Consider the following 27,922-nt stretch of genomic DNA (forward strand, 5'->3'; position numbering starts at 1 on the left):
TGTGATTGTTTTCAATATCATATTCTCTGCCCGATATAATTAGTAAAAATAGACAGACGGATGATGATGGTTATATCGGTACTGACGTATGCTTGGTATATTCAGTTATTGTAGAGATAGAAAAATTAAATTTGAAAGTAAAAATATGTAAAAAAAAAAAATTATAAATTATATGAAAAAAGTGCAAAAAATTTTCCTCCCCGGCGGGGAATCGAACCCCGGTCTCCCGCGTGACAGGCGGGGATACTTACCACTATACTACCGAGGACTGTGCTTAAACCTTTGAATTAAATGTCTTTTCATTATATGTGTTAAAATATTTTATATTACATTGCTAGTGTGATATAATATTTTAATAATTTGTTGCTTACTTTTTTAATTCTACTGTTACACTCGTCATAATGTTTTGCTGAACCACGCTTTTTACTATACACCTTTGGCTTTCTTAAGCAATATTTTTCTATAGGTAAAATGTCGTAATGATACCTTAAACATTGCGTATTTGCATAATATGAAAAATCATTTTGAACAAAGAGATACTGCCAGATTATTTATTTAAGGAAATTATTCAATTACATATAAAATATATTTTGATTACAAATTGTAGGTATCTTACGATTAGTAATTATTTTTCTAATAGTATGTTGAACTAATTTTTGTCCAAAACATCGCACAATGTACATAATATAATAAGTTTGATATTCACTGTTATAAATATTAATTACCGCTTGGTGTTTAGATAGGTACTATAGTCTATAATGTGAATAGATTTGTAATATTAAATAGTTAATAGTTTTATTCTTTTATTCAGTGCTGGATTAAACTATAAGTAAATTGCAAACTAAACACTGCATAAGGCCCCTGAAAAATGTCAGTTTGTAGAATAGAATATTATATATTACATATTTTTGATTGAAAAAATACTAAATTCTCTGTTAAATATAAATATTTTTTAATGTTAAGGTACCTATAATTTAAAAATGTATTAGTCAAATTAAATGTTTTCAATTTGACAGAATTATATATCAAATATCTTATATTATATTATTATTTATATTCACAAATAAAATTACAAAACATGATATTCTTTTTAATTTATAGTTCAGAAGCACGACTGAGATATAAACAGGTGTATCTATTTTATTTTTATTTTTTGTTCTTTATGATCAATTAGGCTTTTTTGTCTTATTTGCTTAAGGCTCGCGAAGCACTTAATAGTTAATCCGGACATCCGGCACTGGTTGTATCAAATATAAATAGCTTTCAAAATTAATCTATATATTTTTTAATTTAAAAATATATACAAAATAATAATAATAATATATGTATAGTATTATAGGTACTGACAACTGATATAATAACGAGAAATTAAAATATTTTCTTAAGTCCTTACAATTAATATTTTTTTGTTTAAATATAGATAGGTACTTATCGAATTTCATCAAAACTAGAACTTCAAATGTCTGTAAAAATGGTTGTAATACCGCGCATACACACATATACAAATACGCATCATTTTAGGGTTTTAAGCTATACATTCTTCTTCTCAGAATTTAAAATTTTTATAAAGAAGTTTGTAATGCATTATGACTTTATGACACTTTTTAAATTACATAAATAATGTAAATATCAGAAAATATGGTCTTCAAGTACAGGTATTTCAAAACTAAAATAAATTAGAATTATTAGAATAAGTTGGTGATGTGAATGTCTAGTGAATTTAAAGATACACTAAAGAATTAGTTGTTGACTATTTCGTTTTAAAGTTAAAATAAAATAAATGAAAATACCAAAAAGTATTGACAAACTTTCTCTGTTCGGACTCGTTTTTGGTTTTTTTCAATATACTTATGATTAGTACGTGATGTGGTTATTTAATCATTTCTATACCATGTATTTTCATGTCATACAGTTATATGAATACTATCACGGGTATCACGGAAGTTATTCAAGGCTGGTTCATACATTCAATACAAGAATGGTAATGTGATTTTATAAAAATATATATACTGACAGTATTTTCTAAGAAGATATAATATTTGTGTTTAATGAGAAAATATTGTTTTTAATCAGTAGAATGTAATTTAACTATACCTACAATGTATATTAGGTAGGATAAGATAAATTATATGAAAAGATTTGGTTTTAACACTAAGTAATAACAATAGTGAAACTTATAAAATAATATACTAGGATTGTTAGTAATTACTAATTAGTAGGTATGTAGGTACTTATAGTACTTAGTTGTATAACAAAATGTTAGGTTAACCATATAATAATTTAAATAATAATAAAAAAAATTATTTAATCAATATATATATATATATATATAATATGATGTATTCCAGTTTAAATATAACAATAATTGTATTCACAAGACTAAATAAAATGTTAATGCTAATTTATTGCTGTATATTAATTATATTATATCGTAACAATAACATTCCTTTATTATTTATACATACACGATATACTATATCTATATAATATTATTTTAATATGGGTAGCAATAATTTTAAGGTGACTAATATTATTAACTTCTTATCTATTTTTTATTGTACAATATTGTCTTGTACTTTCTCGTGAGAATCACAAGTTTAATTTACTCCCTGGAGCAATTGCATGACCTCACGTCATTGCAACGATTGAGTAACTATTGCATTTTAAATAATTGTACTAGATAGAATATAGAACTATGTTATGTTGTGGGTGTGTCTTTTGTAATATGAAATTGTAAAATTATATTGGATAAATCTGTTAAAAATGTTCCAACAAAAGAAAATAAAAGACCCACTGTTTTTCTTTTGATTTGATATAATATGCTGCATGCAGCATGTATTATATATTGTGACTTGTATATTATTATCATGATATGATGAAATACAAATGTAGATGACTATAAAATCTAATTTCCGTCTAAAATAGGTTTTAATAATTATATTCGAAATCCAAGTACCTACGCCGAGACAAATTTAACTCACCTATATAATATCAGACATAATATTATAATTTATAAGTATCTACAAGAATTTAGGCGAATAAAAATCCAAACAAACCAATACCTAAGCCTATACCTATATTAACGTATAATATATTTTTTATAATCACGCGTTATAATATGCTATAGACCAACTTTTCGATCTACCTATTACGAAAACTGTGTTTCTGAACGAGGGTTAGAGAAAAATTACTCAACAAAACTCCTCCTTGTTGCATCTAATGGATTTTCCACGGTCGTATTATATAATCTCGGGGTCAGTGTTCATCTCATCGCGTGGCGTGACGTGTATTACAACGATCGAACAATGCACGCAATAGAACTTGTATAATTATAATTAGGTATCGTGGTAAAAATGTTTTATTATCGTGGAACGTCGAAACTTATTCGTCTGGTGCAAACACATCTATATAATAATCAGTAATAACGCGATGTATCGATGTGAGGTGGTCAAACCAAAATAAATAATGTATGCGTGAAAGTTTGGTTGTGCGGATAAATACGCTGCGAGTCCATGATTTGTACTTGCGTATGTTACGACTATTACAAATATAAGCTATATAATTTTATTAATATTGCAGTAAACGCTTAAATTGATATTATGCGATTTAAACAAAATACGTAAAAAAATTAATATTTTAATATTTTACACGTACAGCAGTTAGCTCATCTCAATAATAAGCATACCTATTTACATAAAATATTGTATATTGTGTACTTTAATGTTTCAAATCTCGCAATTTGAATTTAATAGTATATAAATAATTCAATTTAATGTTAAAATATAAGGCTCTTCAATATAGCTGTATATTATAAACACGTCTCTCTTGATAAAATATTAAAATATAGTTTAAAAATAAAATAATTTTACATAATATTAATATAATAATATCTCCTACACTATATAATATATTACTATCGATACTATCACTGTAGATTGATATACCTTTGTACTGTACAGCATGATTCACCAAGTATGCTCATCGTCATTTTTTAATTTAATAATAAATTTATTTTAATATTAATAATTATTGGAATTTTTAAACATACCTACTTTAAGACCATATACTTTAAAAAATTTTAAGATTTTTTCTACTACTATAGAAGTATCCTATACTCCTGTAACGATACAAATGTCTGTTTTTCAAATGAGAACCTATACCCTTTTTTTACTGTAAATTATTTAGTGGATCATTTTTTTTTTGAAATTGTCGATATACCAAATTCAAAATTGCATCAAGTAATTTTTCAGTTATCAAAATATTTAAATTAACAGGATAATAGTCCATAAAACGTCTTACAAAAAATTAAAACGTATATAAAAATCGAATTCAATATATTTATAATAATACATGGAATTACAAATACTGTTAGATTAGTATAAACTACTACAATTTTTAAATCACTATTGTACCCAGATTTTTCCAGATCTCCTCTGATCCTTATTAGTTAGTGCACAATGGTAAATAACTATTTATTCTAATTTTGATTTCAATATGCCAAAGTTTTCAGAAAAATTATCCGTTAAATAATTTATCATATACGAAATGGGGATAATCGTTTGAAAAACAGAAACTTGTATATCCTAAGGAATGTAAAAATATGCACATTAAGTATATTTAAAATTCAAAAATTTAGGATTTGAATAAATGCATTACTGAAGAAGAAAATAGGGGGAAGGTGATCATGCTTGGTGAATCATTCTGTATCTATATAGTATATATACGCAGCGACAAGCCTCTCGAGTAACAAACACTATAAATGCATAAACAATATGTGTAATACGCTTACATTTTACGAGAGAAAAAAATGGTAGGTCACCTATAATAATAATAATAATAATACGCTCTATATATAGGTACAGTAAGTATATTCACGATCAATTGCGTGTGCAAATGCGTCCGGAAAACTATTTACAATAATATAGGTGTATATAATAACTGGCGAGTATAAGGTATACCTACTATATATGCATATGAACCTATACACCTATATAACCTACACATGCGTATAATACCTGTCCCGTGCCTATATATATAAACGAGCAGCATATTACGCATATACTCGTACCTATGTATTATATACATATAAGTGTCTCGTATTATCTTGTCCTGGGCGCCACGTGAACTTGGCATTCGGCCGCCGTCGCCATCCGCGTGCACCCGGCCGCCCACGACACGCGCGACTCGTCCGACCCGTTTGACCGCCGCCGTTTGCAGGCTTTCTAATTATAATACGCACCTATATTATATTATACATTATACATATTATAATAATAACAATATTATTATTATTATTATTATCGTCGGGTATTATAATATTATATTTATGATCGGATGGAAGCGAAAACCTATCCGGTGCAGGCGCGGATTTCTATTTCTCCGGCCAAGAGGCGCAACGCGTATATTATATGATTTAGGTACATGCGGGGTCCGCGGGCCATACAACCGAAAGTGCGCGTGTATATATATATATATTATATTATATCTATATATCTATAAAGGTATATACGTATACGTCGCCGTCGCCATTGGCGAGCCCGTCGGCTCCGAGTCAAACCGCATTCCGCCGAGTTGAGCCCGGACGCGCGTGTAAGAGTGTAAGACGGACATTTTTTATTTTTATTTTTAAAATACTTCTCGACGACTTCTGCGGCGGCGGCGCTGCAGATATTCCATCGCAAAGAACGACGACGACGTTTCGACCGAACACTGCAGTCGGAACGCGACGATTATTATTGTTATTCGTTTTCAAACGCGTGTAACATCGCATAGCGTGTACAGAACCGTTTGAATTCAATTTATTATTATATTATATAATATAACAAAACGATGACGCGATATTATATATTATTTTGACTTTTGAGGGTTGAGGTACGGATTATAGCACTATAGCAGGGGTGGCCAACCTGCAGTCGATCGCGACACACTTTCGCATTTTCTTGATTTTTTCCAGAAAACTAAAATATTTTTTATCTGTAAATTTATGTATCTTTGTATATCCCACGAATATAAAAATGAGATCCTTTTTTTTTTGGTCGATATGGACTATAGGAATCCAACGAATCGTTCAATAATAGTAAACTGTCTATTCTTCGATTTAGTGCGACCGCATAATCGACGAGAACCCATCCTTAACTCTTAAGACAATAAATATTGTATAATATGCACCGTATCACACACACATATAGGTACATGACATAATCGCATACGAGCCATAAAGATACAATATGTAATATGTTACCTACATATATTATATTATTATTATTACCATACACGTTAACTTCTGGTTGTAGGATCTGCCATAACCTTCAAAATGTATTACATAATAAAAGTGACTATACATTTAAATAAATGTGCTCTTTCAGTAATCATATTTATGCGTAATAGCCAATGAAAATATTTTACGGAAGATTTAGAGATTTTTTTTTAATACAAGTTATAGCACTATTTTCTTATATATTATATATAAATCACTTAATTATACGTCGAATAATTTATGCGTATAGTCCATATAACAGCGTTCGACTCGTAACTCTATACAAATGCCAAAAATATTGTAGTATTACATTATTATTACATGTATAATATAGCTATTAAATAACAATTTAAATACGATTCGAATATAAAAGTATACGATTTTTATCGAATGGTTTTCATTCTCTGTGATAACAAAACTTTAATAATATTATGAAAATCACGTTTTCTTATATAATAGGTAATAGGTATCTAAAAGAAAATTGATCGGTGTCCGCAGTTTTCACTTACACTTAAATCAACCTCGGGGTTTGAGAATATTAAAAAATGTCGTCTTTAAAAATAAATTTCGTTCAGACTAGATTTTTCATCATCAAACGTGCTACATAAAATTATAGTTCAGTACCAAATAAAGTGTTAACGGAGTAGATACAAATCTCAGATAATAATAAAGAAAATAAAAAAATCTGTGGTAAAACCTTAATCCCTTCGTTCAGAATTATAAATACACATATATATTATACAAGTTATTGTATTTTTATGGTGTTAAAATCCAGCAAGTATATTATACATGGCACTAAATTGGCACATTATAATCACTTTTATCTAAAAATAACTAATGATTATTACCGTTAAGTTTTAAGTTCAACTATAGATTTTTATTTTATTCCAAAAAATAATAATATAATATATTAAAAATATAATGAGCGTTTTTTAAGAAAAAAACAATTTTTATTTTCAACTGTTTTCATGTTTCATATGTTAACAATGTTAATAATAAATATACAGTTAATTTTATCAAATACAAAAACAGCATTTATACAATACATATTATGGTTTTCAAATTAATATGCTACCTTGCAGTTTACTTGGTGTATGTACTATATTGTGCACATACCTACCTTCATGTATGTATAATACATGTATATTAATTTTTTTGTACAATCGAACCAAAAATATATTTCTATAAATCCATTTATTCTCAAATTAGTTCAAAGACAACTTGTTATTCTTAACATTATAGAAACAACCTGGCAGGTACCGGTAAAGAGTATGGATTGGACGCTCGTCTCGTTTAACTATAAACCTATAACTTAATGCTGATTAACGTTTGAAATACCATCTTTGCATTTTTTAATCCTAAAGTTAATTCTTAGTCGGAATATTTGGTTTTTTTTTTTTTTGAAACTTATGTTTTATATTTTTTATAATATAATTACCAACAATTTACCATCCGTTCAAAAACTAAAACACACACATACACACACGCGCGTACGTCGCAGCAAACCCGTGAACTTATTATTATTATTATTAACTAATTTATTTAATTGTTAACATTGGAAACGAATAATTAATAAACTATTAGCATAAACGGGTTATTCGAATTCCATTAATTATTCATAAATTTATTACAACTTATGAGATAATACAACTATCGTAATGAACATAACATTTACTTGCTGCCAATTTTACTTCGCACGTGTTATTTAAATGCCAAATATTATATGGCAATATTCAATATACATAAATATTGGTGTACTTTATAGTTTATATTATGTTAAACAGAGGACACAGGAAGTTAGTATATTTTGACTCTAAGAGATGGTTTTTTTCTACATTTTCCGTGTAAGTATGTAAAATCGGAAATATTCAACATACAATACAAATTTGTATTAACATCATCAGCAATAACTGAAGATTAAACAGATATTTATACGCATTTTGGACCGGGGTAATATATAACACAAAAGTTTTAAGCGCCAGCATTTTTGTACAATTATAATATAATCACTTATAAACACTTGGGTATATCTATTATACTATATTTCGAATATTTTGAGCAAATATAGCTTGACAAACGTAACACGTTTCATTAATTGTTTTCGTTTATTGTTGAATTGTATTGGCGAATGTGAAAATATAAGTTTTTAATAAGACAATAATAAAATGTCGTTGATACTGTATTTTGGTCGGTTCATTGACTTTGGTAAGAATATGACTCGTGACGACTATACAAATAGGTGGTCAGCAAGTGGATCAATAGGAAATAAATAAATATCAACAGGTGCAAGTATGGTTTAGAATAGTAATTATTTAATACAAAAATATGACAACGGCGATGTAGCTTAATCACATATTTTGAATACAAATTTTTTTTAAAAAGAAAAATCAAACGTATTTGTTTTATCGTCAAATCAAAAATGTATATTAACATTAGTGGTTTGTGTAAAATACATTTAGATTTATCGATAAAAATTCAGATAACATTGTTTACAAGTACAATAATTATTGATGGTTTAAAAATAATATAGAAAGCACATGTATTTAATAATAAGTATTGAATTAATAAACTATAATAAGTATTGAAAATAAAAATCAATATAATATACAATAAACATAATATATTTACATAAAAAAAATATTTATTTAAAGTGTTTTTGATATATCAAAGTATCATAAAATACGATTATTGCAATTAGCAAGTATTGTATGTTCATTTAAAAATGAATATATATTGTGTTCTACATCGCCTTCGTGACGTTATTGTACTATAAAGAATTTATTGCTATTCCTTAGAGCACGCGCACTTGGGTGATATTGACCTGTAGATATTTTCCCTTGATCCACTTGCTAGCCATAATAATTTGTAGTCATCTCAAGCTATATTTTGACCGAAGTCAATGAACCGACTATATAAAATAAACTCTGCAGTGGTAATTAAATAAATAAAGTACTGTTCAAACTTTTATATTTTATAATAGGTATTAAATATGGCTATCGAGCCATCGAGGACAAACAAATTAATGACATTTACGGTTATATAAACATTGTAATTAAAATAAAAACACATGAGTGGTACATCCGTTTAGGTAAGTGATATTTGACTTATGCCCTTTACAAAATCTAGTTGCAAATATCAATACGATTGTAACAATTGAATTATATAATATCTATATAAAAATCAGCATTTGACAAATTCGATTTTGTTTTTTGTGTTGCTGAAAAACAAATAACTATAGATACTTGTGATTTTTATAAAATATTTATACTAGCATTTTTCATACGTGATAAAACTTTATGTGTTTTGCAGCTTTTTAATCTATATAATATTATGTAGATATTTAAAATTTGAGTTTTTGTTTAGATTTTTTCTTTAAATGACGATAAAATACAAAGTTATGTTTTACGTATATTGATTACAAAATATCAAAAATACATATTTAAAATATTTTTTTATAGGCGTTTAATTTGACAACATTTTTTTAAATCACGAAGATTTGTAAATTATTTTGTAATTTAAAATTCTTCTACATTTTTAATATTCTTGACTATATAAAGTTTTAAAATTTAGTACGAAATTCATCATACGCTGTTTTGTAGAAATTAAAAAAAAAAATAAGTCTATAAGACAGAAAAAATCTAAAATATTAATAATAATTGAAACACAATTTTGTTAATGATATTTTAAGTTCAAATATTTTTTTGTAATTTATAAATATTATTTATGGGTACCTATTTGAAACTATTTATGTAAATTATTTTATTTTATACTCGCGCTAATATTTGTAATTCCAGTGATTTTAGAAAATATTTTAATCATAAAAATAGTAAAATAAAATAAAATAATAACAATATACCTATATCGTATAATTTACATAGTAACATAGTTTGGCAGGCTATTTTTTCTCGGAATTGTTTTTTGTAAAAATTAACTTACATTGAAGTGAATTATGATCTTCAATGACTAGACAATAAGGTACACTCGTCACTTACTATACAACAGAGTGGTTAACTTTCCCATTTTTTTTTAATTTTTAATATAAGTCAACCAAAAAAAATATAAGTACCAAACACAAAATAATAAGAACAATAGTATTGAACATTTCCTGTTCTACTAACGTAGGCATATATTAAAACTACATTTTGTTAAAAACCTTGTAAAAACAAAACATTTGTTGAAACAAAATAATTAATAAATAAAAAAAAAACTACATTGTTATATTTCATTTTACCATTGTAATTAAATATTTTATAGAAATTTGACGGAGAAATTGTATATTTCATACAATTAAAATATAAAGACAACAGTTTAAAGATAATTTAATGATAGTAAACCTTTTCCTGGTAAATATACATTCATGTTTAAATATTCATTTTTAAATAAATTTACTATAGAAATGTTTAAAAAAAATTCTACGAATTTGTAGTACAACAATTTTATTATTATTAAGGTTTTAATTAATTGTTAAGACGTTTATATTCATAACCTTAATATTATACGTATATTATTATTTTCAAACACTTTTTTTCATAATTATTTCTAAACGTCTATCTATATACTATTTATTATTACTATTATTTTTCTTATCGTTGTCTGTTATAAAAACGAACAAATTAATTTAGCGCCCATCTATTGAATTATATTTTTGCTTTATTTCGTACGTGTGATTAAATGGGACATATTCATTTTTCACAAGTCTAATTTATAATATATTACCGAAATTCACTAACTATAAGTGAGTCACGTAGGTATGTGATATTAGCAGATGGCAAATAAAAATGGTATAAAAAAACCAGGGAAGTCGCTACTGTTTAGTATGCACTATGCATACTATACACACATGTGTCGATTCTAAGCGGAAACGGTTTGCAGTCAGCCTATATTTCTATATAATATTTATAATGATATTAGTTTTTTATTTTTCAATAGTAATATACTATTACGGTAGGTTGAACTATTTTTTATTTTATATAATATTATTACAGCTGTTATTAACTTATAATTTTATTTACAGAAGCCAAAATCGACCTACCGCTGTTCAAAGACATGAATAAGGTCATGGTATAAATATCTTAAAATTAATCTAAATTTTAGAAAACTGCAATGAGTATAACAAATAACATATAATAAAATGTATTGGTAAAAAGTTTCAAGTCTCTATGAATAATATTCTTCGAATTAACTATAAAATAACTAAAGGCCTTTTAATCGTTTCAATATTCAATTTCATAACAATTAAAAATTTAAATAATGAAATATCTATGTGCTGCTAATAGCTAATATATAAATAACATTTTGCATGTTGTTTTGTATTTTTAGTATATTTAGATCGCATTAAAAACAGCTTATTAAAATTTGTGACGAACTTTGTATTATATTCACTGTTGCATTTTCAAGCCTTATTAGCAATTCAAATTAAATATTTTATAAATTCTTAACTATCAAGTAATTCGTGAATGATTATTTTGATAATCTTATTACAACATTTTAAGTTTAAGTGCTCGTAAATAAATAATGTAGATTTGCGATCGACTTTTATTTAATTTTAATAAAAAAAAAATCTAATTCGACAATTCATAAAAATTCAAACTTTAGAAACTCGTAAAAATCAAATGCTGTTTAATACCTTTTTTAAATCCAATAAAGGCAACTTATAAGAAAATTGTATTTAAATTTCAACCGTGTAAGCAAACCATAATAATTTTTATCAAAATGATAAAATGTACTGAAAAAATTACCGTGTCTAGAAAATTTTAATACAAATGTTTGATGATGAAAGTTTCAAATGTCTATGGTTATTGGTTTTTGAATTACAACAAAATAATAATATCAATTATATCGAAAATGGGCGTTTAAAAATATTTTCGTTTTCTTTATTATTTTTTATTTATTTTCAGTTATTAAAAAAGTATAAAGCCAGAAATCTCCATCAAAATTGAGTATTGAAGCATTTTTATTTTTTTAAAAGATACAACAAAGTATAACAAACACAAATAAAAAACATAAATTTTGAATTTTTTTAGAAACCATTTAAATTCACTATCGTGTTTAAAATCTTAATTCACAAAATATCGTTCGAATCTTTTAAAACATTCCCATAAAGAGTAGACAAAAATTTAGCTATCACTGTTGTAAGACTAAAATAATGAACGCTTTATTCGTATGGAATCTAATAAATAACAAGAAATGTAGTAATCAGTATAACTCCTGCCTCGCACGTACGCATGCGATAGTACTCAATACTATTCAGTATATTTTATAATATTACGTATTATCATAGTCGACATAATCGTTTGGTTTTTTTTACTATTGTGCATTTCAATATGTTTAGTACATATAAGTACAATATACATGTACAACGGCACCGTAGTTTAGTCTTCGTCAACGTATTGCAGATATAGCTAAATATTAATCTTAATATTATTTCACTGATAAAATATTAATTTATCTATAAAAACTTCTATTTATCGTATAATATTATAACTTGATATTTAGGTACTTTTATGTCTCTTTTTTTAAAATCCAATAGTACGTTATAAGCGATAAAAAGAAATTACTAATTAGAAATACTGCAGTTATGGTTGAGCGTATTTATTATTTTTCGGAAGTCTGCACAACTCCGCTGACACACATATTATTGATTATATCATAGCGATGAGCAGAGTTTGAAATATTAAATTAATTGTCGTATTATATTATGAACTACTGTTTTGTAAATCGAGATTAATGTTTTTGTTTTCTCGTCGGAAATCTACCCCCCGTTGTCGCCGAGAAAAAGTCCTCGTCCGTCAAGGCTACACGCGTAATAAAACAATATGTATAGACGTGGCAATGTGGTATATACCTATATAATAATTTATGTATTATATTTATCTAGACTAGTGCCTCACAAATTACAAGAAATATGTGCAGATACCTATTTAAATTATTATGCCACTCTTCCTCGTCCGTGTTTGTCGATAGTATTATACTCACAATACACTCGTGTAGATAATTGAATAATAATAAACCGTAGTCTTTTTTTTTTTTATATTGATGATTTCGATCGATTAAAAATCAAACTTAATCAGACATGTATAGTGTGCAATAATACGTATGCATTGTATATGACCTGTCACTCGTGCTATTCTCGAGAAGTAAAATTAATTACCCTTTACGATAAGTAGGGACGACGCATATAAGTACTATTAATATTATGATGTAAGTATTGTTTTGTTTTATACACACGATGTGACGAGGGCGTGCGATTGTTTGAGAATATTCTCCAAAGACAATTGATTTAATAACGCCAACATTGTTAATTGTTCGTAACATTTCGCCGTGAATTCTGATGAATAAATTCAGAAAAACTAAACACAAAATCGATTTCGTAGAAGAGAATGTGTACATTATTCTTTTCGAGAAAAAAATATCTCATATAATACTTTCAAAACGATGACTCATGTTCATAAATCGATGACATTTATACTTATGTATAATTATTTTAATACGGGAAAAAGTAAAAATATTTACTTCGTGGGTACCGAAGTCGTTTAAAGACAACCGTGCAGGTACAACGTTTTAATTTTTTTAATTAAACATTAGGTATACGTTTATGTATTTTTGAGATTTTAGAGGCACTTTTAATTGTTCTAATTCGTGCCTATTATTATTGTATGTGGCGTAGGTACTTGCAGTGTTATTGGTTTTATCTTTTGCATTTGCATATATTATGAAATATTTATGACTCTAAACTTATAGGAGACCCGAGACACTCAGGCTTACCTGCATTATTTCATGTAACTTGCAGTTATAGGATGCCTCTAGATTGAAAACAAAATAATCATAATATATAGCTTTGCATTGAAAATCACGAGACAATTAAATATTAATATAATTTATTTACTATCTATAGATACAACGTTTCATTAATTTTTACAAAAGTACCTAACTGTTTTTTTTTTCTTGAAAAAAGTTCTTACAATCAAAGTAAAAAAAAATTAATTAATATCGATGTTGACGATTATTACAATATAAAATAAGTAACACGCGTTATGCCGTCGCATAATGCTGACGATGTATAGTCGTGTGGTTTGAACGACGACGACGACGTCGTAAACAACAACAATCACAGTTAATTGAGAAACCCGATACACATAATGAACCTATAGAAATCTGTTGATTAAATAATTTTGTTTGGGATAAGAATAATGACGGAGACGCATTGTCTCGGCGGGCAGATAAAATAATAATAATAAAAAAAACAAAAAAAAAAAAAGAATAATAAGTAAAACAAAAATAATAGCAATAATAAAAATTCAAAAAAATATATATATATATACTATGATATATTGGATTGTAAAAAAAAAATTCTTCTTCGATTAATGAGTGTGGGCGTGTGAGATCGGGGAACAATGTGCGTGTGACTTAGAAGAAACCGTCTCCGGTGGGGTCGTTGAGCCACGGGTAGTTGTTGGGGCACCTGACGCACGTTTGCAAGTTGATGGTCTCCCCGGGAACCTCTTTGCTGGTCAGCTTGCACGAGTGTGGTACCCAACAGGCCGGCGGTCCTTCGACCACACACTTTTCCCTCCATGGTTCGAAGTTCTTCACCTCGTTGATGATTCTCGGCTTTTGGATCCATTGGATCACCTGCGTCATGGTGACGAAATACACGTCGTTGTGGTTGGCCAGCACTTCGTCGATCCAGAAAAGGAACGCGTCCAGGTACTCGGGGTTGTTCTTCAGCCAGGCGGCGTGGAAGTACAGACCCATGGGCGCGCGGTTTTGGTCGTAATGCCGGTCGAAGTTGTGGTTCAAAAAGTTATAGAACTGATCGCCGGACAAGATGTTGGAACACGAGTCAACCATGGCGCAACCGGGCAAGTATTCGTCGAAGTTGGGGTCCTCTCGCCTGTCAAGTTCGTTCATCACCATTTCCCATACGGCGTGACTACGAGTCGGGCAGTGTTGCAAGTTTCCGTGACATCTATACGAGAATCAAATATTGTGGCTGTGAGTAAAACTGATTCCGCGCGGAAAAACTATATAATATTATCGATATGCTTTCTTTTTTATAGATCGAGCCGGTAAAGAATGCTCGCCGTAACAGCTATAGTATTATTAGTATTGCAGTCATTGAGCCGGTAACCTTAAATGCGATCGGTCGTTATAATATTATAATTTAGATCGTATACGGATCGACCGTTAAAATGTATTGAAAACAGTCTGTACATACTCGAATGAAAAAAAAAACTTTGATCTTAAATATGTATTCATTCATGAAAAACAAAATAATAAATTACAATTTTATTATAGAGCTGTTTTAAAATCATGTACAGAATACGCCCGCTAGTCCTTGAAACTAGACGACTTTCGCTGATTGAATAACATCTGTATACTTGCAGTATATAATCTATATTATGGTCGACTAGAAATTTAACATTCCATTCTACTTCCTACTATCCAAATCGAAATATAGATTATTCTAAATCTCGATACTCCAACAAGTTGAATGTTGTATCCAAAAGGCGAGTTCAAATTTAAATATTTAACATGACATTATATTATTATATTATGACGCTGACGCAATATATTACTAAAAAAAAAAAAACTAAAAGTATTAATCATAATGATTTAACAAAATTATTTTAGTGCTGATAGTGATGAGTGATGACATTGCATTACCATACAATAAACTTCAAAATTTATCAAATTGAAAAATTTACGAATTTACCGAATAGAAAATACGGAGGTAAGTACCTAATCAAAAATAATAATATGACAATTATTAGTAGTAGTGAGATACTATGAATTGTCATATAATACATCGGGTCGTGTACCTGCAATACGTGTGTGAAATGTAAGAAAATAACATGTAATGAGCGTACTCGGGTAGAATACTTAAAATCACCACATCACGCTTTGGCCACAAAACCTTCCCCTCCCTTCCCGGGGCACGGAGACAATCCGAATAAATTAAAATTGCACATATTCCGAACATCTATAAAACGACATCATAAGTCGCTCTGCCCGTAACCATATATTATATGCTTTGAAACTATTTACAGCACACAGTTATCGGAAGTAATAAAACAATAGCGTATAATAATATAATAATAGTATGTCGTTTGACAAATGAGTAGGTTTTTCGCTGTCCGATAAACGGTAAACGTTAATATAATTATATAAACTTTCATCGACGGTGATAAAATAAGAAAATGTCGTCTGTCGATTAATAACAGCGTTACATGTTATTATTGTATAGGTACGCCTCTCACCTGTGGGGCATGCGGAAGTACATGGTGTACGGCCAGAGAGGTGGGTTGGATAGGGGTGCAGTGATCGATGAATCGTACAAGAAAGCTTGTTCCTCCATCATGGTGAATTGATTGTTGCCACCCACGCGCAAATAAGGCGATCTCAAACCGACAACGCTGTTGTCTGTCAGATTCGCGTATTTTTCGGTGATTATCCGCATACCGGCCATTTCCTTAGCCCAGTCCTCAACGGTGGCGTTGCTCCAGAACTGTTCGTCGTCGTTGTGCCTGTAAACACGCAAATACAAATAATAAGTAACGATCGTTTAGACGAAAATCTCATTTCGCACAAGACTTTCGGTTTAAAATTGCATTGTTATATGCGACTATATGAGTATATGATGACTGTGTGGTCGTGATTCAAAAAAAATGTATTTGTATTCGCGCTATGCATGTAATGTCCGTCTGCAGAAATTACAAATGATTCGCCGAGACATTTCTTTAGGGATCTTCGTAATATTATCATCATTTTATTTCTACACATGCGTATGATTCAACACCATCAGTCGTGAACAACAACGAATTTTAGTGAGGCACTTACATATTATCTTTATCGCGAAACGTTTCTGCCACAAGTTTAGTTATTGATAATCATTGAAATGTATGACTTGTGTGATCGCATATATATATTATACAAACGCGATTTTGTTTGCTTTTAAATAGCCAACACAAAACACGAATCTAATCGATTAATTTATTGATATTGGCAAGAAAGTTAATTATTTTAAATTTCAACATTGTTTGTTTATGAATACTATATACTCCAGGCAGTATCTAGAGGCTAGAGCTAAATAAAACCTACAAATGCAATGCGCCAAAGTTTAGTTTCATTATTATTTGTTGAATTAATTTAAAAAACACTTAAACATTTTGTAAGAAAATAGTATAGGTACCTATCCCATTATCTACGTTAGATGTTTTTAAAATTTAAAATTACGTTTTCTTTTTGTGGTTAATTTTATGACGTTTTGACCACAAAACCAGTATAACCACAAATTAACGAGTTATGACGTGATCAATGAAAATAAAAGTTACTTTTATATATAGGTACTTTAAATTTTACTTATTATGTCAGTGACCTAATAAACCTCTATCTTCCGTCTTTCACCAATGTATTCTTATTCTTTTTAGTCAATTTATAAATGGTAGAGTTCGTTATATATTAACCTCAAATATTATAATTTTTTTTTTTTATGAAATTTTTAAATATTGATTATCGATTTTTGAGATAATGTTTACTACCTAATATATTAATTATCAATAAATAGAACAAAAATGATCTATTAGTTCATCAACAAAGAAATATAGAATTGTCGGTAGCTAGGTGTATAAAAATGTTTATAGTTGAAAATTCTGTGAAAGTTTCATTCTATAATCGTTATTTTATTACTACATTGATAAATATTTAAGAAACAGTAAACTAATTTCAACTCACAGAATAATAACAGATACTAATAATAGTTATTTATGTACCAAAGTAAATGGGTATACACAATATAAAATTACTTTTGTCGCAATTTTTTTTTTTTTTTTTGACAGTGAAAAATGTATTATACGAATCGTTGTAACTTTGATTGGTGTCACATGTTGATGTCAATGTGCGTGTTTTAACATTAGTTAAAGTATCTTCTTAAAAAAATTGTTACATATTCTATAATTATATGTTCACTTTGAGTTGATCGGTCGATCAATAATCTGAAGTAAACAAGGTTTATTATTTATTTGATTGTATACGTCATAAGCTATTATTATATTATTTATATTATAATGTTAATACACGTACCACTGCGGAAAAAGGTTTAATTAAATAAAAAATCAAGATATAATTTTTTAACTACGAAAGGTTCTATTATATAGGTTCTTTAATTAGACAAGGAGAAAATGTATAAAAATTAAAATAATTATTAAAGATACTGATTAAAATAACATGACTATAACTCATTAAATGATATAATGTGAAATTAATAATTGTTTATTAGCGACAGTTGTGAATTCTTTATAGTGTAAAGAACTAATTTTGGAATTATTTATTTTAGATTAAATTTCTAATAGCTTAAATTGTTTCAATTTTGTATCCATTCGAATTAAAATTTCGTAACTCGACTAAATTCACGATACACACACGCTTCACACATTATAATATTTTACACAACTAATTTCAAAGACTCATCGTGTGTTGTTTTGAATAATAATAATAATAATAATAGGTAATAGGTAAGGTGTTTCTTCCATATGTTTTAGAAAAAAAAAATAAAGAGTGTTACTCTTTTTGTGTTATAAACTTATAGAACGACCGAGAAACGTGCGTATTAAATCGTGCTGATTTCACGGAAAAGGGGAAAAAATAAAAAAAAAATATTGGTCAACGGATGCCGTAGTTTAAAATCTTGAACGAATAGATTCTCTTTAATGTGTTGTGCACTTGCGCAATACACTCCTCACGCCCAAGTTGTACAGGTTTGAAAAATACAAGTATAACCTAATATAATATTAAATAGGATATATACATGTATATATTTTTTTTTTGACACTTACGTCCAAACCATTAGCATTAGATTAGCAGAAATGAGAAAATAGACCGCTAAAAAGAACTTGTCTGACATGTTCATACCGGTTTTCACTCAAACACATTACCGTCAGTATTATTTCAATATGCAAACGGATACAACATTTTCTCGACATTCTTGTGATCGGCAGACACATCGATCGGAATGCTATTACATATTATCAGTATTGTGTATGGGTACATAATATAATTTCTCGTGCACTTGGATTACGCAACTGGAACTGCCGACGGGAAGGTGTCCTTGTGAACATTTGTCGTAAATTAAATTAAATAATAATAAAAAAAAAAGAAGAATTTTATCGGTCTTTTAATCGAAATTTTATGAAAATATTTAAATATTGTGACCGGTATCGTCCTCGACGACATAACACGTCCTACTCAATTAAATGTATAATGAAATAACACCATATAGTGTGTTAAATACCTAGAATACGCCGCCGATTATTTATTAGGTATTTAAATCCATTAATTCAAATTTGAAATTTTACTCGCCAATTAAAATGTTATTGAAAAAAAATAAAAACAATATATGTTTCATTACATCGACACGTGTAAAATATTATTTTATTAATTTTACCTATTATCCGTATTGGAATTATTATAAATAATGATTTTTCACCGAATCGATTCCATTCTCTTTAGTCGCATTAATTATGGTTAGGTACCTAACCTACCGGATTATTACATGATGGATTTTACTTTCCAGTTTATCTGTTGGTATACTTACTTTCACGACTGTTCAAAAATTTCATACTACTTCTATCGCGTAAAATATTGTATCGGTTTGGTTATCTTATATTAGTCCGGTACAGACAGCTTATAATGTATTCAAATGGAAAGGGAAATGAATACATTTATCCCAAATCGTATACATAACACGGACACGGCGAGACAACGCGTACAACTACTATCGTTTGAATCTTAATATTTGATTAAAAGACCAATACGAATTAGAGAACCTGATTTTTAGATATACCGAAATTGTAGGTATTTCATATAACATAATGTATAATGCAATAATGCATAATTATGTATTATTATTATGCCGTCGTGTTTCTATCCAGACTTATTCGCAGCTATTTCACAATAATATCATTTAACCGGAACAGAAACACGTTTGTTCGACTCGGACGAATGTACTACGTCGCCGTAGCGATGGATTTCGAAAATCTCGTGTAAGAACATGTACGTGTACAGGTATTAAGTGCATTTATTTAATAATATAGTACGTACGTTATAGAGTGCACTGCGATTTCGTGGCCTTTTCTGTGAGTTTCCTGTACCGCCGAGTAGTTGGTGTACTTGTGTGACACGAAAAACGTGGCTTTGATGTCACAGCCGTTGGGATTCCTGCGTTTGCCGTTGAATATTTCCTTGTACAGTTCGATGTTGTTATTGTTGATGGCATCGTCAAAGGTGATCGTAATCATCTGAGGGACTTCTTTGGCCGGCAAGTCGTTTGGTATTCCGGTGCCGTCTTCGGAGCAGAAGCAGTCGGGTAAAACGCACACGGCTGGATCACAAGGCGGTGCGCGATTAGGATCATTATCGTTATCTGTAGATAAAAAAAAAAATGAAATTTAATTAAATAATTACCACGTCCGTAATTAGAGCTTATTGAACCGTATAGTAATTTTAAAATTCCCGGCAAGGCTACGATGTGATATTGTTTATAGCATGTCATGTATTATAGTTTTTATAACACAAAAAAAAACGAGTACCTACAACCGTATCTATATTGTATGCTTGCACATTGATAAAATTTTTTAATAAAGTTCATGTCTGTATAGTAATTATAATTTTTTTCAATTATCTTAGCTAAACAATCAGTATTTTTTTTTTTTTTTTTGTAAGATAAATAATTTCACATGATGTCAACAATTTAAAATGAAATATGATTGTCAGAATAATATATTAGCGTGCGATTTAAAATTTAAAATTATAGTTGTGTGAAATAAATTTTACACCAGTAAAAATTTATTGTAGCTTAGTTAGAAATTGAAATACATTTGAATGTTAAGTAATAGCTTAGAAAAAATTAAATAAAGATCAAATATACAAAAAAAATAATATATTGCTTCTAACTACGAATAATACAAATAGATAATTTATGTTATGTACAAAACATTTTTCTACTTTTAAATCTAGGCGTGAATAACAGCGTCAATACATTATATTAATCAAACGTATTTTTAATAATCAGATGATGGAAATGTATAATTTATAAATTTGAAATAAATATTGCTAAACTTTTCATTTAGTCAAACTTTAAATCAATGATTTATGATTCTTTTTTAACCTAAAATAGTATTCAGTTATAAACACTAAGACCTAATGCCTATGTGCCATACGTATCTTATAATACATATTGTTTTAATTATTATTTGCCAATTTGAAATTAATTATGATTTTACACTTAACTCATTTCGTTTAATAGTAATTATTAATTCATACGAACCACAAGAATTTTCATCTGAACCGTCGGGACAATTCTTTTCACCATTACAAAACAGTCCTCGTTCAATACAAGACTTATCACCACAAGACAATTCTCCGTCCTATAGTAATGGGAAATATAAACGTATATTAAAATATGTATATAAATGTATTTAACACGAGTGAATGTATATTCTATGTAAATAAAATATATGCAAACGAAATAATCGTATTTGATTAAAAGTTAAGTATTTTAATAATTTATTTAGGCATATGCTTTTAGAACCCATGTGCGGCACCATAAATGATAACTCTTTTTCAAATGCTTTATTGTTCCACAGGAATAAACAATTGATGAAAATTTGAAACAACTAAGATTATTATTTTCTATATTGCATCTAGACGATAAAAAAAAAAATGTATTAAAATGGACGTGCCGTAAATATCTGTAAAACTTACGATAATGATCACCTAAGTCGATTATTACTAATAATTTATTAGGCATCTTTTTTAAAATATACGAACTTTGAGAATCTTGGGCGGATGTTTTTTGGACATATTTCTCATGCAGATATTTTAGTGTTTACCTGTATCTATGTTAAATGTAAATAATATTCGAAGAAGAGTTCAAACTAATACTAATCGTTGTCGAAATGTATTTACAAATGTCCGTTAATATAATACAGTAGTGCGTATCTAATATTAGTCGTTATAAAATGCGTTTAAATCTAATTTGAACTCTGAAAATCGAGTTAAAAAACAACTCGAGGATTAATCATTGAAAGACCTTCAACATCAATGCAGAACATCAATGCAGAACTGAAATAATAGTTTGCATTATCATTATCTAACGTATCATCATTATCTATAATAATATGTAATCGTAAATCGCATGCGTACAACAATGATATAACTATATAATATATGCACTATAAATCTATACAAAAAAACAATCTTTTATCTAATACCTGACACAATGGTTCGTCTGTGAACAATAAAGGTTTGACTTTGCGTTCTTTATTCTTCAACTTGCAATTCTTTACTGCGGCCTTCCAGTCACATGTTTGTTTTTCTATGTCGAAATACAAACCGGCAGGACAACGAATGGCTTGCAGTCCCTGTAAAATGTACAAATTAAACTCATTAAAGTCGCTGATATATATATATATATTATTTAACCGGAAACCGTGTAATATGCAAGTAAAATCCTTAATTATTTGAGGTACTTGAGGTATTTATTACTTAATAAATTCAGATTGGGCTTTGCAGATTACAAACATTGGACTAAAATATTGATGCATATAAATTATAAATATATAATAAATGTGTAAATTTTTCTAATTTTCAAAACGAATGACTAAAAACCAAGTTGTATTTATGCCGATTATGGTATACCTAATTGGTATATAATTAACATACAGTTTATACGGGCTGAGTAATATTATAATTTATGATAACTATCAATACGTTTTAAATATATAGGTATTTATAGGTCACTGAAACTACTGAAATTATATATATATATGTATATCCATACCATATTCATTGGAAAAAATAATAATATTTTACTTACTGATGATGTGCACTGAATGACGTCACGGCAGCTGTCACCATCTTGTGCAGTTAACCGAAACCATTCTCCTGCGTCTTTGTCTTTACATATTTCGATCTCAAAACTTTCCTCTTTTTTTGGTTCACTTGTTGACGCTTGTTGGCGTTTAATACGAGACAATAGCGAATCACAAGATCCTGTGAAAAAAAAATGACAAATTTGATAATTAGTTAAAACAATAGTGTATCTCTTACCAATCTAACTTATCAGAAAATCAAAATAAGTTTAATTTTTAGAACAAACTGAGTTAAATATTCTAATTTACATCAAATATACACTCATATTATAAAGTAGGCTTATTACATTGCCTACCTACATGCAGGCTTTATTAAATAGTTTATTATTTGATTAAACAAAAACTTTTTATATTAAACATAATTCTTGTGCATTGCCTAAAATCATAATATCTACTGATATACTACACCTATATTAATATTACAAATTGTAATTTACAATATATAAAGTAGGTACTATAGTACTATCATACAATTAATCGATTTTATTACCTATTTAACTTGAAGAATATTTTATAATATTATTAATAATTAAATTCTATATTATATAATATGTCGATAACCCATAATCGTAAATTTTAATTTATTGCGGTTTGTGAATACTAATTAATCCATTTCAAAATGTTATAGTAAATATATTTTATATCTGCCAACGTTTGGCAAGCAAATAGTTGCTATAAAACCTCTAACCTACCTCAAACATATTATATTAGTTTCAATATCTTAAATATGAACATTTACATTTTATTAATATTATGTCACTTATTACACATATTTAGAAAATGGCATCTAACCTTTAAAGTTAGATTAATATTTTTATTTTATTATTTTACAAATTATCATAAACATTAAATGTATGTAAATATTAACTCGATTTAAGTATTAAGTTACACAAATATTTATGCTTAAATTATGATTTGTAAATCAATTATTTTAACTAATCACAATTTCATAATTTAATTTTAGAATATTAATAAGTATTTTATCGTACACGTTTACAGTGTGTATATACTATAGTAGGTATATATTAAGTATTTAAAATATAAAAAGCTGTGGCGGTGGTTATGGAAAATGCAGCATTGCCTCACAACCAAATTGCCGGGCGAAACTCATCTCGAACATAGACTATAAATCAACGATAAATAATATTTGGACATCGCGTATAATATGGTTATTGCGCGATTCAAGAATACAAGACGAACCCGCAAACCGAGATGTCGGGTATCCTACATATAATACTATATTCGTCGACGCGTTACTTCGTTCCGAACGGTTATTTTTTCTCGTTGCCGAGGCTAATATTTTTTATAATTCGAATCGAAAATATTTCCAACGCGAATAATTATAATATTAACGACGACGATAACGAGCCTGCGAGAAGAATAACAACTATTGCTGCGTGTCGGGTCAGTCGTTCGTGTCCGTAGCGTAGTGTACCTCTGAGCTCTGTGTAATATGTGTAGGATATTATGCGTTCAAGACGCTCTGACCCGGCATTGCGGTAGGTGCGTCGGAACGCTCATTTAAACGCATCTGTATGATATTACCATCACGACGGATCCGGTCGGATACGCGTGTGCGGGGTCGGAGCTTTATACGGAATATAATATGTATGTGTGCTTATAGGTAAGGCACGCGAACGGTTTTCGGTTTATCGTTTCGTACCCGTGTCGCGTATAATATTATAATGGATATGTGCGGCAATAATACGAGTATAATACCTTCCGGTGTCGGTTCGGCCGCGTAATGTTGATGAACTTGGGACGTGCACGCACGACCTCGTTTACGCTCGCACGTCATCGACGACGACACGGTTTACCTACTGTTGTTACATTGCACGTGTTCGGCTATAAATCCTATGTATACCTGCCAATCTGCTACATATACCGCTGTCATCGTACGTGCGGATCACAAATTACGACTTATGGGTATTACTACTACCTATAGTGTTGTTGTTGTTGTTGTTGTTGTTGTTGTTGCACTATACGAGACAATGTATTCACTTTCACGCGACCGGGTCGGACGAAATTTAAAAACGGCTCGCGTGCAGAGTCTGTGCAGGACACGGCGTAGATATATATTATTTTGCGTGCGGTCTTGTTATAATATAATCATATATCGGAAGGAAGGAAGCGTAGACGGGGAATGAGCGATGCGGCGGGAGGGGGAAAGCTCCGAGTAGGTACACGCGCGTCCTACTTTCTACGTGTATATATATATATATATGTACCTATATACGCGCGTGTTCGATCTTAACGCAACGACGTGACAGTTTTGACGACGGACGCGTGCGCGAGGACCCTTTACATGCGCGGGCAATATACGTATACAGTATACTATAGTACGTGTTGTGCAGGCCGATAAAGAGAAAAAATGATATCATTAACGATCGGCGGATGCGACTCGTGAATGATAATCGGAAAGTGTGCTGTCGAGTAAACATTGTATTGCCGTTTAGAAATCATAGTGCGGTATACACGCCGGTCGATCGATAAATCACGCGGCCCTTCGGCGCAGAAGTGAATATGATGGAGTTGGGGTGAAGAAGCAGGAGAGTCGATCGAAACGATTATAATATATTTTTTAAATATTGCTCGCGTGTCATCCGTAGCTCGAGGGCTTGCTCGCACATATTATATTTACGACGCACGAGGAAAAACCGCACGCCGGTCCAAAGAAAAGCGACGAAAACCCACACGACATAACATCCGGGTGTCGCGATAATCGTATTCCTGTGCGTATAGTGTAAATAACGTGCGCACCTATTTTGCTGCGGGAATTCGAGTGAAATCATCTTTAGACACGGTTGTCGCCCACGGGCCATTATTATTATCCATCATCCGATATCTACTGTCGCGCGAGCATATAATGTGTAATAAATAATATTATAACACATAGTGTTTGGATCGTAACTTAAATTGTTTGTAGCACGTCCAGTGGGCCAATGACATATACGTGTAGACTATATAGGAACTCGATGTACGTGGTGCACACGTCACACACACACACACACATCTATACGGTCCTGCATTATGCTAATATAAGTACATGTCATCGCGTGTCTTGCAACGACAATGGAGTTCAGTCTGAGCGAATTAATTTTTTACGATTTCAGTCGATTTTTATAAATATTTATTCAGTGGGCGTCACGAATAACCTACGCATCATCGTTCTTTGAACTGAAATAGGCGGTCATTTTTTTTTTTTTGAATTTAAGTATAATAGTATGCCTACGTAAATTTCTCGTTAAGCAGTTGAGTAACACTTCGAACATTGCGTTATTCGTGTCATCGTATTATGATTCAACTATTTGCAACCTATAGTCTTCGTATTTGTGCGTGTATCTGTACTATATTGGTAATAACAACATAACATATTATATTATGTCGTTTGAATTTCATAATAATTACACGTTATTAATATGGACATGTTATTATTGTTTCCACGTGAACATAAAAGTGATACAACGTCGAGAAGTTTTCAATGATTGCGTGTGCACACACACAAAAGCATACCTAAATTAATATATACAAGTTAAAATTAGAACATAAATAAAGCTTACTGACTGAGAGCTTTTACGAAATTGTTAATTGTCTCATAACTAACTGAATTTATTACTTTAGAAATTATAAGCAAATTAGTGAATAATAATGTATACGAGTAGATTAAAATTTTCAAATCAATTCTCTTCCGAACGCCGAACGGCTATATGATTTATCATTGTTAAAAAAATTTACTATTATAATATTATAAACATAGCGCATATTATATCTTTTAGAAGAAAATAAGTACATTTAATTAAATTACAAATATATCCTTCTTAATATAAATACAAGGAACAAGTGTATTTCAACGTGTGAGAAAAAAATTACCCTATACTTCAGCAGTGCACATGCCTTTCAAAAACGCAGTTATGTACATCCTTTTATACGGCACTGCTGAATGTTATTATTTGCAAAAAAACCCTCGACAAAGTTGTAACGTTCCTGCTATATATATATATATATTGTAGTATGACACCCGGCACATTACAAAACATCCTATCAGTGGGTTAACCGAGAGACTTAAACGTCTTTTTTTCAAAAATTATTCGACCATTGTTTATATTATAATATGCGGCGTACGACATAACGTCCAACGAACCAATCCGCCGGAAAAACCTCCTGCAATACCCATCATATTATATGACGGCGGTGTTATACGACGCAGCTAATACCTGCTACGTATAGTGTATATGATATTAATATGTGAGAAATGATTTAATAACGATAATTTAGTTACTTACCAAAGGTGATCAGACATGCGATCGCCAGGAGCCTGAGTGAGATTGACATGGTAGTCCTCATGACAGACTGATGCGAGCGCACAATCACTTTCGAACAAACAAATTGCACACGACCGTGTGCGTTGCCGGACAGATACTAATTAAACGGAATTTCAATTGCAGTACTACCAGTGAACTATAACAATATGATATTTTCTTATATGTCTCTCGAAAATCAACGTGTACGACTGTCCGCAACAGTGACGGACGGAACAAGACTCGGTTTCACACTTGGCTGCGGCGCGTCAATTTATTGTCTTATATACGCCGGGACGCATTTCACCGGGGCGTTACACTCGTCGCCGTACCGACAGGTAGAGCCACTGAACGGGCAACAGTCGTGAAAGTCTTGCTGCGTGCTTATAATATTATAATATATATCGACGTGCGAATTTATCAATATATGGTATGTAAGT

The 27,922-nt window shown here is 29.7% G+C and overlaps 1 protein-coding gene and 1 non-coding gene across 2 annotated transcripts; both read right to left on the reverse strand.

Annotated features, from left to right (window-relative positions):
- Positions 1-196: 196 nt before the first annotated feature.
- Trnad-guc lies at positions 197-268 on the reverse strand. The gene has a single exon. It is a non-coding gene; the product is annotated as a tRNA-Asp (tRNA).
- Positions 269-14,200: 13,932 nt separating this feature from the next.
- Positions 14,201-27,528, reverse strand: LOC113559266. The gene is made up of 7 exons (XM_026964928.1): positions 27,468-27,528; positions 23,130-23,305; positions 22,525-22,674; positions 21,579-21,678; positions 20,354-20,675; positions 16,516-16,782; positions 14,201-15,224 (listed from the first exon to the last, which is right to left on the reverse strand). The coding sequence occupies exons 1-7, from the start codon at positions 27,526-27,528 to the stop codon at positions 14,663-14,665; spliced, it is 1,638 nt and encodes a 545-aa protein (XP_026820729.1). The 3' UTR covers positions 14,201-14,662.
- Between the last annotated feature and the right edge of the window lie 394 nt (positions 27,529-27,922).

The sequence above is a fragment of the Rhopalosiphum maidis genome, chromosome 3 (assembly GCF_003676215.2).
Source record: "Rhopalosiphum maidis isolate BTI-1 chromosome 3, ASM367621v3, whole genome shotgun sequence".
Taxonomy (NCBI): Eukaryota; Metazoa; Arthropoda; class Insecta; order Hemiptera; family Aphididae; genus Rhopalosiphum; species Rhopalosiphum maidis.

What these genes read in the sequence shown, in the direction of transcription:
- LOC113559266 (XM_026964928.1), bottom strand. Translation starts at nt 27,528, where the DNA reads ATGAGGACTACCATGTCAATCTCACTCAGGCTCCTGGCGATCGCATGT. An exon ending in TCATTCAGTGCACATCATCA is followed by an intron (nt 22,675 to 23,129) that starts GTAAGTAAAATA and finishes TACATTTTACAG; the next exon opens with GGACTGCAAGCCATTCGTTG. An exon ending in CAGACGAACCATTGTGTCAG is followed by an intron (nt 21,679 to 22,524) that starts GTATTAGATAAA and finishes CCATTACTATAG; the next exon opens with GACGGAGAATTGTCTTGTGG.